This window comes from Saccoglossus kowalevskii, chromosome 2 (assembly GCF_978046115.1).
Source record: "Saccoglossus kowalevskii chromosome 2, keSacKowa6.1, whole genome shotgun sequence".
Classification (NCBI taxonomy): domain Eukaryota; kingdom Metazoa; phylum Hemichordata; class Enteropneusta; family Harrimaniidae; genus Saccoglossus; species Saccoglossus kowalevskii.
The window spans coordinates 14,941,159-14,961,490 of record NC_140642.1 but is presented as its reverse complement, the minus strand read 5'-3'; the positions used below and the strand labels follow the sequence as shown (position 1 = coordinate 14,961,490).

Here is a 20,332-nt window from a genome sequence, read left to right as displayed (position 1 = left end):
CATCTTGTCAATGAGTATCGAGCTGTGACATCTTGTCAATGAGTATCGAGCTGTGACATCTTGTTCAATGAGTATCGAGCTGTGACATCTTGTCAATGAGTATCGAGCTGTGACATCTTGTCAATGAGTATCGAGCTGTGACATCTTGTTCAATGAGTATCGAGCTGTGACATCTTGTTCAATGAGTATCGAGCTGTGACATCTTGTCAATGAGTATCGAGCTGTGACATCTTGTTCAATGAGTATCGAGCTGTGACATCTTGTCAATGAGTATCGAGCTGTGACATCTTGTCAATGAGTATCGAGCTGTGACATCTTGTCAATGAGTATCGAGCTGTGACATCTTGTTCAATGAGTATCGAGCTGTGACATCTTGTCAATGAGTATCGAGCTGTGACATCTTGTTCAATGAGTATCGAGCTGTGACATCTTGTCAATGAGTATCGAGCTGTGACATCTTGTCAATGAGTATCGAGCTGTGACATCTTGTCAATGAGTATCGAGCTGTGACATCTTGTTCAATGAGTATCGAGCTGTGACATCTTGTCAATGAGTATCGAGCTGTGACATCTTGTCAATGAGTATCGAGCTGTGACATCTTGTCAATGAGTATCGAGCTGTGACATCTTGTTCAATGAGTATCGAGCTGTGACATCTTGTCAATTAGTATCGAGCTGTGACATCTTGTTCAATGAGTATCGAGCTGTGACATCTTGTCAATGAGTATCGAGCTGTGACATCTTGTTCAATGAGTATCGAGCTGTGACATCTTGTCAATGAGTATCGAGCTGTGACATCTTGTTCAATGAGTATCGAGCTGTGACATCTTGTTCAATGAGTATCGAGCTGTGACATCTTGTCAATGAGTATCGAGCTGTGACATCTTGTCAATGAGTATCGAGCTGTGACATCTTGTCAATGAGGATCCAGCCGTTACATCTATAATTTTGTTCTTCTAAATGTAGCACGTCTCTACTTGAGGATGTTGTGACCCCCAACACAAATTGTGCATTCCAATAATCAGCTGAATGGTTAGCCAATCAGAAGAAAGTATTGCTGATTTGGTGTTCATCCAATATTGCATGACAGTAAATCATTCATTAAACACGCAATGAGATTTATAGGAGGAGATATTACAAAAACACCAGGGGAGCCTACAGCCTCAATATTTAGCTTACAAAATGAATACAATTAGTTCCTAGAAATGTGGAGAAATATGTAAAGTGACCTATATAAAAAACCTTGTGTAGGACAATGAGTCTAATAATATAGGATTGTGGGTAGGACATAATGTGAATGGGGTAAGCCTAACATAGCATTGTGAGTAGTAAGATGTAATGTGAATTGGTTAAACCTAACAAAGAGTTGCAGAGAGTGACCTCGGATAAAGAATCTTCAAATTCTAACAGCAAAACTCATTTATACTACAACACTGACACAAAAAAAAAACTTTCGCCTGACTAGACCCACTTATCTAGTCTTTCCTACAAGTTACACAATGTATTGTGTTAATATTCAGTGTAGGTAGACTGCAGGAAATTGCTGCATCTTAGCATGTTAACCACTGAAGAATTCATTTCCATTATAGTTAAATAATCAAGGTATTTGTCTTGATTATGAGTCAGTTATAGAATTCTAAGTGAGCTGATGTATCAGTAGATCCTCTTATACAGGTGTCTTGGATGAAATATAATACTTTTTCATTAGGCTAAATGTTTCTAGTAACGGGCTAAAATAAAATTGGGTAGGTAGGGTTTTATATTACATGTATTTTACTTTTTCCAATGAGCTGTATTCTCACTTTATTGCTAGAAACATACCAGGTGATCAAAGTTTCACTACAGACGTGAAAAATGGCATCTAAATAGTTTTCATAAGTACTAATTATTCACTACATTAGAAAAAATAAATCAACATAACTAATTTAAAGAGAAATAAATAATTTCTCAGAAACAAGTTTTATAAGTTGAATTTGGCGTTAACAACAGTGAAAGACTAAACAATAAATGACTTACCTCTGTACAATCATCTTTAAGTAAACACATTAATTCCTGCTGAATAACGGCAACATTAGAACCTAACATTTTGGCAACCTGAAAAATAATACTGTTAATTTAAATAAAAATCAACAACAAACATTAAAGTGAGAATATATAAGGTCATGTACTTTCAAGTTCTGTGTCATTTGGGAATGACATTGCTAAAGTACTCACACTCACAAATGTTTTATAATTTTGTTATAATTTTTCAAAAGTAATTTTTTAGATTGCCTCTACATAAGCTTGTATCAGCCCACACACATTAATGTACACCATGGACAATCATAGATTCCATGTTAACAACGTCTTACTCTCAAATACAATTCATTAACAAAAGGTCAATTGCCTCGTATATCTTTAGGTCGACCTTTCTACAAGCGTCAGGAACTTACCTCATGAAATCCACAGGACATTGTTCTACGTACAAGCTTACTAGGATCATCACACAAACTGGAAAACGTACTATAAAGTTCAGTTTTAAAGTTACGGGGCCCAGCAAACAAGACCATACACTGAAAGTAATAAAACGGTAATGTACTAGAAGAACAATCAACCTGCAACTGACTCCTACTACTCAACATCAAGTGAAAAATTTACTTCAAAACAAGCATCATTTACACACACACACACACACAAAAAATAAGAATCAGAATAAAATGATAAATTTTTATCTCATCTTTGTTGATTTCTATGTATGTCATGTTTACAAACCTTGCATTGGGACAGGGGCTGATCAATTCATGTATTGTGATTATTATTGTGGGAGGGAGGAATGAATAATACTGTTTTGATTTTGATTTGATTTAGTTCAATGCAACATCATTTTTTCATTACAGTCAATGGGAATTGTTATCACATGCTGCATTGTCATTTGCTCAGTATGTGCAACATAGCTCTAACTTCCTTAGGATACATACATGTGCAGAATAGTAAACAAATGCACATGTGTAAAGACAATACGACCACATTAATACTTCAGAAAGAGTGCATCAAGGTTGAATAAAAAGAGATTAATTTTTGTTGGGGTGGCTACCAAAAGCAGGTGAGCAAAGGTGGGATGTAAGAGATCAACGCATATTTTTTGTTGGGATGGCTTCCATTCCTGCCCCCTCCCCTCCAAACTGTAATAATAATCTACTTCTAACTAATCAAAATTCCAAGTTTCTCCTTACATCATGAACACATAGTTACTTACAGGAAAGTTGTAGGCAGCATCTTGTCTGCATTCGGCATACCTATCATCTTCCTCAAAGATATTAAGTACATTAGGAGTCTGAAGATAAAACAAAACAGTGTCCAATTACATTAACTACAAGTATCCCATTTCCTGCTTTGCAAACACCATCCAATAAAACACATTCAATTCACCTCAATTAGCAGTGTAATCAGATCTAAGATTTCAAAAGGCCACATAATTCCCATTTATTTACTGAGTAGTTTCACTGACATCAACATACCATACTTAAAATTGAAATTTAAAAAAACAACTTTACAGGACAGGTTGGAGAATAAAAAATCTGCCCTTATCAAGATGAACTTTCACAATCAGAAAATATCATTTTAGGCTCATCATATTTAATTTTTTTGAAAACTGCAATTTCCTTTTTTTATTACTTTCGCAATGCACAACTTTAACAATGCCTTCTTTAACTAAAATCTGCCTGTTTATGAGAGGTGCACATACCTTACAATTTGACCCATTGCGGTCACACTAAATATGGCCAAAAGCTACACTGCTGTATTATAAGCTGGTTTGTTCTATGGCATGATATATATAACCACTGGTAGACAAGCACACACAAAGATTCATGCGATTAAATGTTCAAAATGCACTCACCTGTCTTTCAAAACTTCTTGATTTACCATCTGATAAACCTATTACACATAACTTTCTATAAAAATTTAAAAACCATATCTTTTGATCCTCAATGAGGTTAACTGAAATAGACAACAAAGCAATTAAATTGACAAGATAAAGCCTGAGAACTCAAGCTTTTGAGATATATTATTTTTTTTTTTTTAGTGAATATATCTCAGCCAGTGGAATTGGCCTTCCCATTGAGTCTGTGACACACTCACCCAGGGTAGGGGTCGACCCTTTGACATTCAGTCTAAGATGAATTTGAACTCTGGTTTACCGATCATGAGTCTAAAGCAACAACTATTATGCTACAAGTGACTGGTTTAAAAAAACATTCATCGTTTGTTTTGATATTATTCTGGACACACTCCTATACATATAATTTATTTATGCCTCCAAGATTGGCCTCACTTTAGTTTCTACTTAAACATTAATTACTGTAGAGATTCTGTAAAATGAGAAGGGTGTGACAGACCCAAGCAGCTTAGACTGCATGATATCATGCATTATACAACAGTGCCTTAAAAGCAGGTCTTCTGCTCTGCTTGATACTAAATTAAGAACACTACTGTGTTCAGAATGCTAGATCCTTTTACACATATTTTACACTGAAGCAGCAGGATAGCGCCCTCTGGGGGTGACCACTCTTGTCACCAACCCATCAAACTTTAAGCAAAACTTTGTTCCTGCTAGCATGAACATTTCTGACAACAGATAACTTACAGTTTATAGAAACCTGTTCTTACATCTTACCTGATAAACCGTGACATAGCCTTCCAAACTGATGAGCAACACTGGGTAGAGTAGGGTCTTCTGTTTGCAAGGCACTCTCACAAAACCTACACATAAGTGGGATTATAGTGTGTACACACGTGTCTGTGAATAGGTAATACAGGATTAGTTCAAACTCTCTTTACACACAACTTTGAAGACTTCAAACTACCAGAGTGAAATGGGACAACAAATATAAATAAAAAGCCACCCATGGTTGTTTCCATGGAAATTAATAGAGTTACAAGTTCATGCTAGTTGCAATTTCTTAGATTTCATCAGTCATGATTTGGTCAATCAAGATTTCTTGGCAGTAACTTGTTTTGTCAGTCAGTTTTCCAAAATGTGACCATATTGAATTAAAATGAGTGCAATGACATTAGTAAAGTTATAACAAGTAAATGCATAATGCAGTTCTCGTCAATCGCAAACCACACAAGGAGCCTGAGCTCATTTTTTCCTGACCACCTGTATAGGAAGTAAGTAATAATACTTCTGCTAATACCAATGAATCATGTACAGTGACCCCTCGCTAAGTCGTGGGTGTTGGGATCCAAGTAAAAACTATGACTTGTCGAGGGTCACAACTTACTGAGAATCCACAAACACAGGTTTATTTATAGTATGTTTTTTTATTGGACAACATCACAGCGCCCATGTCCGCATAGATTCATCACATTGCAGAGAGTTTTATAAAGCTTTATCAAAGGGACCAGCCAAGAAGTACATCTGGTACCCCTGTCAACACCTCGAGTCAGGCAGCATCACCCTTTGCATCTCAGTAATTGACGACCAGTAGGTGTTAAGATGTCTCCTCCAGCCCTTTAACGGCAATACACGATGAGATGAAACATTTGTTCTTTTTAACTTAAAAACTGCCAGCAGAACACAATAGAATTTTTTGGAGCCGTCCAACCACCTGTGACATAGCCAAAACCATGACTTACTGAGGTGCGACTTAGCGAGGGTTCACTTTATTTTCTTTTACTAAGTAGGAATATGGCCACAATAAAGCATTCAATGAAAATGAATACGTGTTCTAGTATGTGAAATTCATGATTGTTGGTGAAGTGGTTGAGCAACAGTGGAGCGTTGGATTTGTTGCTATGGGCTTGGTTATGGTTTCTAGGCAACAGAAAGATCTTTTCATACTTGAACTACCATCAAGCATGTAGAAATTCTGTGGAAACACCTATTTTCTGGGTTATTGATGTATGTGGTTGCTATTTGAGTAAATGGATGGACTGACCAAGTAAGACCTTAACATGTCAAAAAATGGTAATATCATGCTTTGAACTTTACTATGGTTGGGTCATTAGAATGCCATGAGAACTTACAGTAGTATGTAAATTCATTTATCATACTTAAACTGCCAACCATATTGATGTCATACACAAATCTTTACATCGTGTATGATAGAGTTTGACTAACATAAGTCCAAGCTTTTCCAAGAAAATGCTGTTCAACCAAGCATGTGACCAATATGCAAATTAGTTACTAAAATCTATTCACTGTGAACAAAGTTGTATGTATTCACAATCCCATATTGACCAAAAATCATGAAAAATATCACAAGAAGCAGAAAATTGATCATTAATTTTAAAACAACACAATGTGCCGTAGCGGTCATGTGTGAGGTTCATACCAAGTTCGTTTATGTCAAATGTGACATTTCGACGTTACAAAGATTGTGGTGCTTTAATTCAAAACACATACCGGTAATTTTAACGGGATACTCTTTTTTTTCAAATTACCAGAAAAATCATGCTTGGAAGAAATTACCTACCACAAAAAATTCAGTGAATTCCAATCTCAAAAGTGTCTTTAGCAAATTGTATGTCTAAAAGGTTATGTTGAAGTGACCTACTGAAGACTCATGAATAGTATTCAGACAGTGTCTGAGATGGGAAATAATGTTTACAATAGTTGCCTTAATTCAATCATGTCATTCCACATAGGTAGAGTTTCACACAGCCTCTCACACATTTGGAAAATTAGTCATTATAGTAAAAAAAAAAATACTGTGAGCTGAACTCTTTAACTTCGCATATAAATGAAGTGGTGATTTTCATTCAGAATATTGGGGGAAAAAAGAATTCCCATTAGCCGTCTATAATCATGATGAGGTAAAGGAAGAAGACGCATTAGGGTAGATGTGAATGAAAAGATTGCATCACTACTATTCTGGAATATGCAAGACAATTTGGTTTACTGTATTGGTTCTTGACTGGCATGTGGGAAACACTTATATTCACTTACCATCGTCTAGAAGACTAAGCAGACTGACCACAGTTTCCAGAGCTACCTGCCTGACAAAGCTTTCTTCATCATTACTAAGTTCTACTAATTCAGGTAATATTGCACTTTTAGTAGATTCTAGACTGCAATTAGAAAATAAACAAACAACATAAACATGCATCAACTGCAGGGGTTTTATAAATATATTGATGCTCCCAAGTTCACTAAATTAAATGCATTATGTAACAAAATTAGTATTCATTCAAGTTGATTTTGTTGATATACTGGCTATTATTCTATGTCTGTGTAGTGCATTCCGTTCATTGATGAATGTACTTATAATACCTAGGACTACTACTATAAGTCAGCAAAAAAAAAAAAAAAGATTGATTATTCATCTAAAAAATAATATTGACAAGCTGTGAGTGACACAAAAAAGAAATGTGTATATGTATAGTGTTAATGACTTACCCTAAACCCCTGGCTACTGCATCTAACTGCCGACACATGCATCCCCTTACATCATAATCAACATCTTGACATAAAGACGTAACTAGGGGTAAGATTTCCTTTTTTATCCTATGCAGAGAAACAAGAATGCTTATGGAATTATTAAACGAATACAGATACACGTAGCTGTAATAGAATCGGGCCAAATTGACCAATTGGGTAATAATTTACTGCACACTGTCCATGGAAAAGACATTTTTCACATTAATCTGTAAGGTTAATCTGACAGACTGAGGTTACATTCAATGATTACACTCCCACTTTATATGAGATACAAGCTAACAGTAGATAGTCACTTATCACTGTCACAAGTTGTCTTTATGCAAAACCTTTTTTTTTTTCTTCTTCACAAGCTCAATAAAAATATTGGAACAGGTCCAGATGAAAATCTGTCAATTTGTTATTGTCGCTTGAAAGTAGATTTTCATTTTTATTTTCATTTGTCTTTCTATGCAATTTCAGTCATTATACATTTTAAAAAACAAACAAGTATTTATAAATTAGTATTTATAGCAAATATGATTATCCATGGCAAATACATTGCTAATTAAGTCTAAAGAAATAATTGTTCTGAAAAGTAAAATGTTCATTTTCATCATAAATTTGTTATATCCCTAATGCACATAAACATTAGTAAGACAGCAACCACAAAGAGACGAATTTCTACAGCAAAGTAGAACAATGCCCGCAATAATTAAAAGACAAATTATCAGAAGGAACAATTTTAGCAGATAAACTAATACATGTACATGCTTTTTGTGTCAAATATTGATGTAAAAAAATTGTATACTAATTTACATGAAAGTAGGTTGATGTTATTAGGTGGAAAGAGTCAGAAGACTCTGATCTTTAGCAAGGTTGATGCGGTAATTGAACAATAAACCCGGAAGGTAGTAACTTTACCCAATTAAATTCACATCACTGGTTAGCATCCCTAATAATACCAAAAGCTTTATTAGGTTCTAACATTTCCAACCATGTTATAGCTAAGTGCAATTTAACACAGGATGCGTTTTATTCTGAAATTAAATTGTCTCTGTATACTGACGTTTTTACACTCTCATTATGTTATCAGATCTTGCGAAGCAAGAAGAGCCAGAGGAAATTGGCAATCCTCTATTAGGGATACATCTTAAGGTGAATAACAAAACCTCAGACTCACATAAAGGAATCAAATTTGGTAGCAATTCTGCCCAGGATTTTACAACTAGATAGCCGTGACTGGACTGACTGTGAAAGCTGTCCCTTGGCAATTGCAACTGTAAGGATCTGAAAGCAAAAGCAAATAACTATGAAAGACAATAACATGAGAAAAATGTAGCGATAATAATCATTCCTGCTGGCAGTTTACAATAATTCCCATTTTAGAAGAACTAGGTTATTCTGCATGAAATCAAAGTGGTTCTGTATAGTCAAACTCAAATTCCTGTGTCAATCTCTAAAAATCTTTTTTTTCATGAGTGACTTCTAGAGTAATGGTATCAATGAACCAATTGTATTTCTTGAATTTCAAAGTTTGATCTTTTTGTGTGTTAATACTGACCCAAGGCAACAACCACTATGTTACTTATGACAAATTAGTTGTAGTACTAAATTCAAATCTAGTTCATTAAATCGGAACATAGTGCATTAAATTATAGAAAGCATCTCCAATCTGAGATGTCAAGTACTTTTAAGTGTATAGGTATTTTTTTCTTATAATTATTATAAGACATATTACAGGATATATTAGAGGATTCACCCTTGCACTGAATGACTACACAGTAATTTGCAGCATTCATCTATCCACATGTATAACAAATCAAATCAAAACTGCAACAATGTACTGAAAATAATTTATATTTGATCATTCAAGACACATTTCATACAGTTCACACTAACTATGTCACATGATAGTCCCAAAGCAGAATTCACATCAACGTCAATCTAGGCTGCCATATTATTGCTGAATAAAAAAATAAACGGCTAAAACATATTATTAATATATATATATCATAAGTATACAAATCAATCAAGTCTTAATTTGACTGGCTTCACAGGAAACAAGTTGTTCACATTCCTCAGTTGCAACTTTCACTGCAAATAGGCCCAGGTACTTAATTCAATCGGGTTTAACGACCAATTCAAAACAAGTTACGGGAGCAGCATACACTTCGCTGAGACCAGGACAGATACATCATAACATGTATTCTGCTTTGTTCTTCCATAATTATGTATTTGGTGTGTTGCCATAAATCACACCAGGAATAAGTAGGTACCGGTATGTGGATCACCGTTTCCCAGACTATGTATGTGTGATTGCTCTTTGGTGAACTACAGACAGTCTCTCATTAAACCAAATCTTCGCATACACTATACAGATTACTGTACTCTTTCAGCCAAAACTACTCTGATACAATGTAGTAATAAACATCAGTAGTTTAAAAGTTTAAAAAACAGGACATAAATAACAAGAAGCGCAGACAGGTTTTTAAAAACACTGCATCACTGTAGAAACCATTAAACAAGTAGAAGTTTATTTATATATTTATGTTGGTGAGCCACTGGCAAGTCTAGACATTGCAAATTAATACTGAAATGAAGAGACACTATGTCTATTCCAATATTCATCAATACCTAGTATACCAACACATCAGTGGTGATCAACACTGACAAACACTTATAAAGACACAATCAAAGCTCACAATTACAGCAATTCAAAAAACACTCAAAAAATATAAACATCTTGTGATTTCCCAAAAAAGCCTCACCTGCTTCTACTCTGAAGTGCCAAAAATTAACTTCTTTCTCTATTCCTACCTCCACCTTCTCATAATAATAATTTCATTCATTTGCATTTTGTCACGTAACCCAGTTCATTCACTTGCACTGATTATGACATATAACCCAGTTCATTCACTTGCATTGATTATGACATATAACCCAGCTCATTCACTTGCATTGATTATGACATATAATTAGTTCATTCACTTGCACTGATTATGACATATAACCCAGTTCATTCACTTGCACTGATTATGACATATAACCCAGCTCATTCACTTGCATTGATTATGACATATAATTAGTTCATTCACTTGCACTGATTATGACATATAATCAGTTCATTCACTTGCACTGATTATGACATATAACCAAGTTCATTCACTTGCACTGATTATGACATATAACCCAGTTCATTCACTTGCACTGATTATGACATATAACCCATTTCATTCACTTGACTGATTATGACATATAACCCATTTCATTCACTTGCATTGATTATGACATATAACCCAGCTCATTCACTTGCATTGATTATGACATATAATTAGTTCATTCACTTGCACTGATTATGACATATAACCCAGTTCATTCACTTGCACTGATTATGACATATAACCCAGCTCATTCACTTGCACTGATTATGACATATAATTAGTTCATTCACTTGCACTGATTATGACATATAATCAGTTCATTCACTTGCACTGATTATGACATATAACCCAGCTCATTCACTTGCACTGATTATGACATATAACCCAGTTCATTCACTTGCACTGATTATGACATATAATCAGTTCATTCACTTGCACTGATTATGACATATAACCCAGTTCATTCACTTGCACTGATTATGGCATATAACCCAGCTCATTCACTTGCACTGATTATGACATATAATTAGTTCATTCACTTGCATTGATTATGACATATAACCCAGTTCATTCACTTGCAGTGATTATGACATATAACCCAGCTCATTCACTTGCATTGATTATGACATATAATTAGTTCATTCACTTGCACTGATTGCACTGATTATGACATATAATCAGTTCATTCACTTGCACTGATTATGACATATAACCCAGTTCGGTCACTTGCACTGATTATGACATATATCCCAATTCACTCACTTGCACTGATTATGACATATAACCCATTTCATTCACTTGCACTGATTATGACATATAACCCATTTCATTCACTTGCATTGATTATGACATATAACCCAGCTCATTCACTTGCATTGATTATGACATATAATTAGTTCATTCACTTGCACTGATTATGACATATAACCCAGTTCATTCACTTGCATTGATTATGACATATAATTAGTTCATTCACTTGCACTGATTATGACATATAACCCATTTCATTCACTTGCACTGATTATGACATATAACCCAGCTCATTCACTTGCACTGATTATGACATATAACCCATTTCATTCACTTGCACTGATTATGACATATAATTAGTTCATTCACTTGCACTGATTATGACATATAATCAGTTCATTCACTGGCACTGATTATGACATATAACCCAGCTCATTCACTTGCACTGATTATGACATAATTAGTTCATTCACTTGCACTGATTATGACATATAACCCAGTTCATTCACTTGCACTGATTATGACATATAATCAGTTCATTCACTTGCACTGATTATGACATATAACCCAGTTCATTCACTTGCATTGATTATGACATATAATTAGTTCATTCACTTGCACTGATTATGACATATAACCCATTTCATTCACTTGCACTGATTATGACATATAATCAGCTCATTCACTTGCATTGATTATGACATATAACCCATTTCATTCACTTGCACTGATTATGACATATAACCCAGTTCATTCACTTGCATTGATTATGACATATAACCCAGTTCATTCATTTGCATTGATTATGACATATAACCCAGTTCATTCACTTGCACTGATTATGACATATAACCCAGTTCATTCACTTGCACTGATTATGACATATAACCCAGTTCATTCACTTGCACTGATTATGACATATAACCCAGTTCATTCACTTGCACTGATTATGGCATATAACCCAGCTCATTCACTTGCATTGATTATGACATATAATTAGTTCATTCACTTGCACTGATTATGACATATAATCAGTTCATTCACTTGCACTGATTATGACATATAACCAAGTTCATTCACTTGCATTGATTATGACATATAACCCAGCTCATTCACTTGCATTGATTATGACATATAATTAGTTCATTCACTTGCACTGATTATGACATATAACCCAGTTCATTCACTTGCACTGATTATGACATATAACCCAGCTCATTCACTTGCATTGATTATGACATATAATTAGTTCATTCACTTGCACTGATTATGACATATAATCAGTTCATTCACTTGCACTGATTATGACATATAACCAAGTTCATTCACTTGCACTGATTATGACATATAACCCAGTTCATTCACTTGCACTGATTATGACATATAACCCATTTCATTCACTTGACTGATTATGACATATAACCCATTTCATTCACTTGCATTGATTATGACATATAACCCAGCTCATTCACTTGCATTGATTATGACATATAATTAGTTCATTCACTTGCACTGATTATGACATATAACCCAGTTCATTCACTTGCACTGATTATGACATATAACCCAGCTCATTCACTTGCACTGATTATGACATATAATTAGTTCATTCACTTGCACTGATTATGACATATAATCAGTTCATTCACTTGCACTGATTATGACATATAACCCAGCTCATTCACTTGCACTGATTATGACATATAACCCAGTTCATTCACTTGCACTGATTATGACATATAATCAGTTCATTCACTTGCACTGATTATGACATATAACCCAGTTCATTCACTTGCACTGATTATGGCATATAACCCAGCTCATTCACTTGCATTGATTATGACATATAATTAGTTCATTCACTTGCACTGATTATGACATATAATCAGTTCATTCACTTGCACTGATTATGACATATAACCAAGTTCATTCACTTGCACTGATTATGACATATAACCCAGTTCATTCACTTGCACTGATTATGACATATAACCCATTTCATTCACTTGACTGATTATGACATATAACCCATTTCATTCACTTGCATTGATTATGACATATAACCCAGCTCATTCACTTGCATTGATTATGACATATAATTAGTTCATTCACTTGCACTGATTATGACATATAACCCAGCTCATTCACTTGCACTGATTATGACATATAACCCAGTTCATTCACTTGCACTGATTATGACATATAACCCATTTCATTCACTTGCACTGATTATGACATATAACCCAGCTCATTCACTTGCACTGATTATGACATATAACCCAGCTCATTCACTTGCACTGATTATGACATATAACCCAGTTCATTCACTTGCACTGATTACGACATATAACCCAGTTCATTCACTTGCATTGATTATGACATATAACCCATTTCATTCACTTGCACTGATTATGACATATAACCCAGCTCATTCACTTGCACTGATTATGACATATAACCCAGTTCATTCACTTGCACTGATTATGGCATATAACCCAGCTCATTCACTTGCATTGATTATGACATATAATTAGTTCATTCACTTGCACTGATTATGACATATAATCAGTTCATTCACTTGCACTGATTATGACATATAACCCAGCTCATTCACTTGCACTGATTATGACATATAACCCAGTTCATTCACTTGCACTGATTATGACATATAACCCAGTTCATTCACTTGCATTGTTTATGACATATAACCCATTTCATTCACTTGCACTGATTATGACATATAACCCAGCTCATTCACTTGCACTGATTATGACATATAACCCAGTTCATTCACTTGCACTGATTATGGCATATAACCCAGCTCATTCACTTGCATTGATTATGACATATAATTAGTTCATTCACTTGCACTGATTATGACATATAATCAGTTCATTCACTTGCACTGATTATGACATATAACCCAGTTCATTCACTTGCACTGATTATGACATATAACCCAGTTCATTCACTTGCACTGATTATGACATATAACCCAGTTCATTCACTTGCACTGATTATGACATATAACCCATTTCATTCACTTGCACTGATTATGACATATAACCCATTTCATTCACTTGCATTGATTATGACATATAACCCAGCTCATTCACTTGCATTGATTATGACATAATTAGTTCATTCACTTGCACTGATTATGACATATAACCCAGTTCATTCACTTGCATTGATTATGACATATAATTAGCTCATTCACTTGCACTGATTATGACATATAACCCAGTTCATTCACTTGCACTGATTATGACATATAACCCAGCTCATTCACTTGCACTGATTATGACATATAACCCAGTTCATTCACTTGCACTGATTATGGCATATAACCCAGCTCATTCACTTGCATTGATTATGACATATAATTAGTTCATTCACTTGCACTGATTATGACATATAATCAGTTCATTCACTTGCACTGATTATGACATATAACCCAGCTCATTCACTTGCACTGATTATGACATATAACCCAGTTCATTCACTTGCACTGATTATGACATATAACCCAGTTCATTCACTTGCATTGTTTATGACATATAACCCATTTCATTCACTTGCACTGATTATGACATATAACCCAGCTCATTCACTTGCACTGATTATGACATATAACCCAGTTCATTCACTTGCACTGATTATGGCATATAACCCAGCTCATTCACTTGCATTGATTATGACATATAATTAGTTCATTCACTTGCACTGATTATGACATATAATCAGTTCATTCACTTGCACTGATTATGACATATAACCCAGTTCATTCACTTGCACTGATTATGACATATAACCCAGTTCATTCACTTGCACTGATTATGACATATAACCCAGTTCATTCACTTGCACTGATTATGACATATAACCCATTTCATTCACTTGCACTGATTATGACATATAACCCATTTCATTCACTTGCATTGATTATGACATATAACCCAGCTCATTCACTTGCATTGATTATGACATAATTAGTTCATTCACTTGCACTGATTATGACATATAACCCAGTTCATTCACTTGCATTGATTATGACATATAATTAGCTCATTCACTTGCACTGATTATGACATATAACCCAGTTCATTCACTTGCACTGATTATGGCATATAACCCAGCTCATTCACTTGCATTGATTATGACATATAATTAGTTCATTCACTTGCACTGATTATGACATATAATCAGTTCATTCACTTGCACTGATTATGACATATAACCCAGTTCATTCACTTGCACTGATTATGACATATAACCCAGTTCATTCACTTGCACTGATTATGACATATAACCCAGTTCATTCACTTGCACTGATTATGACATATAACCCATTTCATTCACTTGCATTGATTATGACATATAACCCAGCTCATTCACTTGCATTGATTATGACATATAATTAGTTCATTCACTTGCACTGATTATGACATATAACCCAGTTCATTCACTTGCATTGATTATGACATATAATTAGTTCATTCACTTGCACTGATTATGACATATAACCCATTTCATTCACTTGCACTGATTATGACATATAACCCAGTTCATTCACTTGCATTGATTATGACATATAATTAGTTCATTCACTTGCACTGATTACGACATATAACCCATTTCATTCATTTGCACTGATTATGACATATAACCCAGCTCGTTCATTTGCACTGATTATGACATATAACCCAGCTCGTTCACTTGCACTGATTATGACATATAACCCAGTTCATTCACTTGCACTGATTATGACATATAACCCAGTTCATTCACTTGCATTGATTATGACATATAACCCAGTTCATTCACTTGCACTGATTATGGCATATAACCCAGCTCATTCACTTGCAAATGACTATAACATATAACCCATTTCATTCACTTGCACTGATGACATAACCCAGTTCATTCACTTGCACTGATTATGACATATAACCCAGTTCATTCACTTGCCTGATGACATAACCCATTTCATTCACTTGCACTGATTATGACATTTAACCCAGTTAATTCACTTGCACTGACTATGTCATATAACCCAGTTCATTCACTTGCACTGACTATGTCATATAACCCAGTTCATTCACTTGCATTGACTATAACATATAACCCAGTTCATTCACTTGCACTGATGACATAACCCAGTTCATTCACTTGCACTGATGACATAACCCAGTTCATTCACTTGCACTTATGATATATAACCCAGTTCATTCACTTGTCCTGATGACATAACCCAGTTCATTCACTTGCACTGAATATGACATATTAATCTTTATGAATTGGATATGGCTTTTGCAGCCCAAAGTCGTGCGGCGGAATTGTCTGAGCTTGCGAGGGTGCGTAAGCCGTACGACTAAGGGCAGTAAAATCTGTATCTAGTCCATAAAGGTTTTATCATATACATGTACCTAATTGTAATGTAATTACAGTTTTACCACGGCATGACTTCAAACGCACAAAGTAATTTAGAATGACGCATTTTGTTTAGATAGATGAAAGTTGGGCACTGTGGGCCGGGCATAACATGGGAAATTAATGCCCTGATATGAGGGCACACTTCCCATAGCGTTACGAGGCCGGGCAATACGAGATATGTGATATAACCCAGTTCACTTGCTCTAATTATGGCATATAACCAAGTTCATTTACTTGCACTGATTACGGCAAATGACTTTGGCATACAAATGGAGGAAAGGGTATTCCATTCATGCAGCTATCAAGTGTTATTTATACCAGCTTAGTTGATTCAACCTAGCAAGGAAGCAATAGGGTAACAGACTGGCTCGTAGGTTAGGGTTCAGGGTTTGGTAGTAAATTTTATTTATTTATTTCAAGGATCTAAGGTGTGGTTCACAACTTTGTTGTGTATGATTTCAATATACATTTTTGTATTCAGATACAATAACTTCAACTTCGTTGCGCAATATTTGTCAAGACTTACTTCATTTTTGGTGATGTCCTTTGGAAGAAGAGATATCACTTGTAATAATGTCTCCAACCAAGAATATGCAATGGCTGCAATGGAGAAAAAACATGTATATTATGTTACACTTTGCAAATGCCAAGACAGTCATCTATCTTATAATTTTAGACAATTCCAGTATGCATGATTGCTGAAGACTAATTGAAATGCTGGAAGATAATATGACTCTCCAATTTATTACTCAAACAAATTAAAGTGTCAACACGTGCAATTTAATGTGACATTTGAGTCAATGGGTGACAAACATTGTGTATGTATGTATGCAAGATGAAATTAATTCTAATGTAGATTGTGTTTGGCAAAATATTTAAACACAACTCAGCTATCTAAGATTTAAAAAGCCATTTATGGAATCAGTTTGTGCGGCAAAGAAAATTCAGTCTAAAGTTATTCAAACTATATTCAAAAACTGTGAAAGCAAACACGTGTGCAAAACCAATAGGAGAGTTCAGAAGTGTTGAAAATGGATGCAACAGCCAGTCATAGTCGTCAGTTAACTATCACATATATGTACAGGTCTGATACTGATAAACACAATTATTATTCCACGCGTGCAAGATTGTCATGTTGATTGGCCCTAACATGGTCATGTGGCAGTCAATAAAACTCATTATTGACTATGAGTCAATGATAATCCAGTACCCTTGATTTTGTTTTTGTGCTTTAGTAGTGGTAACATGTGTAACTCAATTTATTATTATTTATCATACCTGAGCATTGTTCAATATGTATTGGAAACACAATGAGAAAGTGTGGTTTTAGCAATAAGTTGCACTGTCAGTGGACAGTGCTGAACGTATGTAATTTACATAAATCCAAAAGATGTATTATATGCTTTGTCATTTGCTGATGAATAATTAATGCACAAGACTTGATATTGACATGACTTTTTTAATACCCAACCAAAAGCAATTAGCTCAGTTGTTTAGTCAGCATTGTCAACTCCGCAGCAAACTCAGCAACCTAAGCATGTCTGCTACATTTGTATAAGAATAGAATGGGCCGCCAGATTAACCAATCATTGGACAGATTTTAGAAAAGGTCACTGCCCTGGAATGTACTCATACCAAAGTTTTGGATGAAGTGCTTACGACTCCTGGAAATTTTCGTCTAGGAACATATTTAATAATAACAAAATGCCATAACCAAGCCGCAAAGTTTGTGGGATAGGGAAGATATTTCTGCTTGTGATGTATCTATGCAGTATTTGCACTTGCTTCGCTCACGCAAATGGGGCCGCAGGATACACCACACCACTCATGAAAATAACTTCCATACCCCACAAACATCAGGGTGAAGCAGTATTCTGGCAACTATAGATGAATAGTGGCACTGCCACAGTCAGTCAAAAAACAATGTTAGAAGCAATGCAAACACAATGTCAAGTAACATGCAGAGTAAACACATTATGTACTACACAACCCAAGACATTTACACACAACAGGTTTTACATGCAATATGAAATGATGGAAAAATATAGGGGCGAAAATCACATTTTTTTTTTTACCAAAACATGTTTGCTTGAAATCCCACCTTCTACTTCCTTTTCTTTTCCTTTCTGTCTACAAGCTTGGTAATTTAGAAAAAGTGAAATACAGCTATGATATTTGGGGTGGGGGTGAACATAGTTTAGATGACAAATATAAAAGCATCAGTCACTCATTAATTTACTTCATTATCAGGTTTATTTTATTAGTAATTACCACCATAGCTGTCAGTTAAATATTAATTATTATCAACAATCACCAGATTTTATCATAGTTTTTATCACTATTTTTATAATTCTTATCAGTTTATTATCAGGAAAATAATTATCCATTTATTATTATTCATTATAATATATATATTATCATTATTATTAATTTAGTATCATTAATTTAACAAACTTGAATCATTTTAATTAGGGAAGACTCCCATTTCATGGCATAACAGTGATTGTTAACATAATGCATAGTATTTAATACACAAGTGTATTGTGTCTGGGCACTCCTTGCTTTTAGCGAGATATTGTTCACGTCAGACAGGGCATTCATAATTAGTGATGACAAAATTGTTGCAGCACAAGACAGGAAATAATACTAAATGCAGGCAAGACATCAATCATGCACAAACATATATCACAAAGAGATGTCTACTAATGTAAACTTAAGATATGTAATTTCCTGTTACTGGATTGAGGTGGGCATTCAAAAAACTCCTTATTTCCAGGTGCCATTTAAGCAGAGGTAAAATATTCCATGGTTAGTATGAATAACAGATTATGTATTGATTTTAAAGAGAAAACAAAGTGACTTTAAAATGCTAGGATTATTTATGTTTATGAGTAACATTAGGCACCTTGTATTTAAAAAAAAAAGCATAGATTGATGATGTTGATCTAGAGTATGGCAACATTTTTCATTTGGATAGCACAATTGGATGAAGTCAAATCAAATGCTATTCAGATGATTTACCATAAATCAGTACTTAATACAGCTGAATAATCATATGCCTCAAACTTGTAAAGAAAAATTGCATTGTAATGACACCATGAATTATATCAGTGACTATTAAATATTTGCTGCCAAGTCATGAAATAGCACAGTAATGCAGATTTAAAAATCGAACAAACGTAATGTTTTTGTTTATTTACACACCTGGATCGCGATTGTCGATGCTCTGTAACATACTCTGTAGAAACGTCTGTGCAAACTGCTGATACGATACTATTTGGTTTTCTATGATAATGAGAAAAGATTGCGTTGCTGCTATTTGGACGTCAGTGCCCGCTACATGGAGAACTTCCTACAAAGAGATGATAGTTGTCATGTGAACCAAGTTACATTTATGTTGGGTGAATTAAAAAATAGCAGTTCTCCAAAAGCAAACATTTATACTAAATGCACAATAAAACACTGTACTACGAGAACTAAAAAATAACAAAAAGAGTTGTTCCAGTGAGCGGTATTTTTCATTCACGATAGTAAATAAATCATTACTTAAATCTTAAGCAAGATAGAAATAAATCACACCACAA

General features: G+C 34.6%; 1 protein-coding gene across 5 annotated transcripts in view; it reads right to left on the bottom strand.

Annotated features, from left to right (window-relative positions):
* Nucleotides 1-20,332, bottom strand: part of LOC100370420 (serine/threonine-protein phosphatase 4 regulatory subunit 4) — a 64,747-nt gene that overhangs the window by 11,961 nt on the left and 32,454 nt on the right. For all 5 annotated transcript variants that reach the window (XM_078011837.2, XM_085491946.1, XM_085491949.1 and 2 more), the window contains exons 4-13: nt 19,953-20,100; nt 17,275-17,348; nt 8,582-8,688; nt 7,381-7,488; nt 6,931-7,052; nt 4,654-4,776; nt 3,877-3,977; nt 3,235-3,312; nt 2,432-2,551; nt 2,016-2,093 (exon numbers count right to left, since the gene is read on the bottom strand). In XM_078011837.2, the coding sequence (XP_077867963.1) occupies nt 2,016-2,093; nt 2,432-2,551; nt 3,235-3,312; nt 3,877-3,977; nt 4,654-4,776; nt 6,931-7,052; nt 7,381-7,488; nt 8,582-8,688; nt 17,275-17,348; nt 19,953-20,100 (1,059 nt within the window). The remainder of the gene's footprint in view (nt 1-2,015; nt 2,094-2,431; nt 2,552-3,234; nt 3,313-3,876; nt 3,978-4,653; nt 4,777-6,930; nt 7,053-7,380; nt 7,489-8,581; nt 8,689-17,274; nt 17,349-19,952; nt 20,101-20,332) is intronic.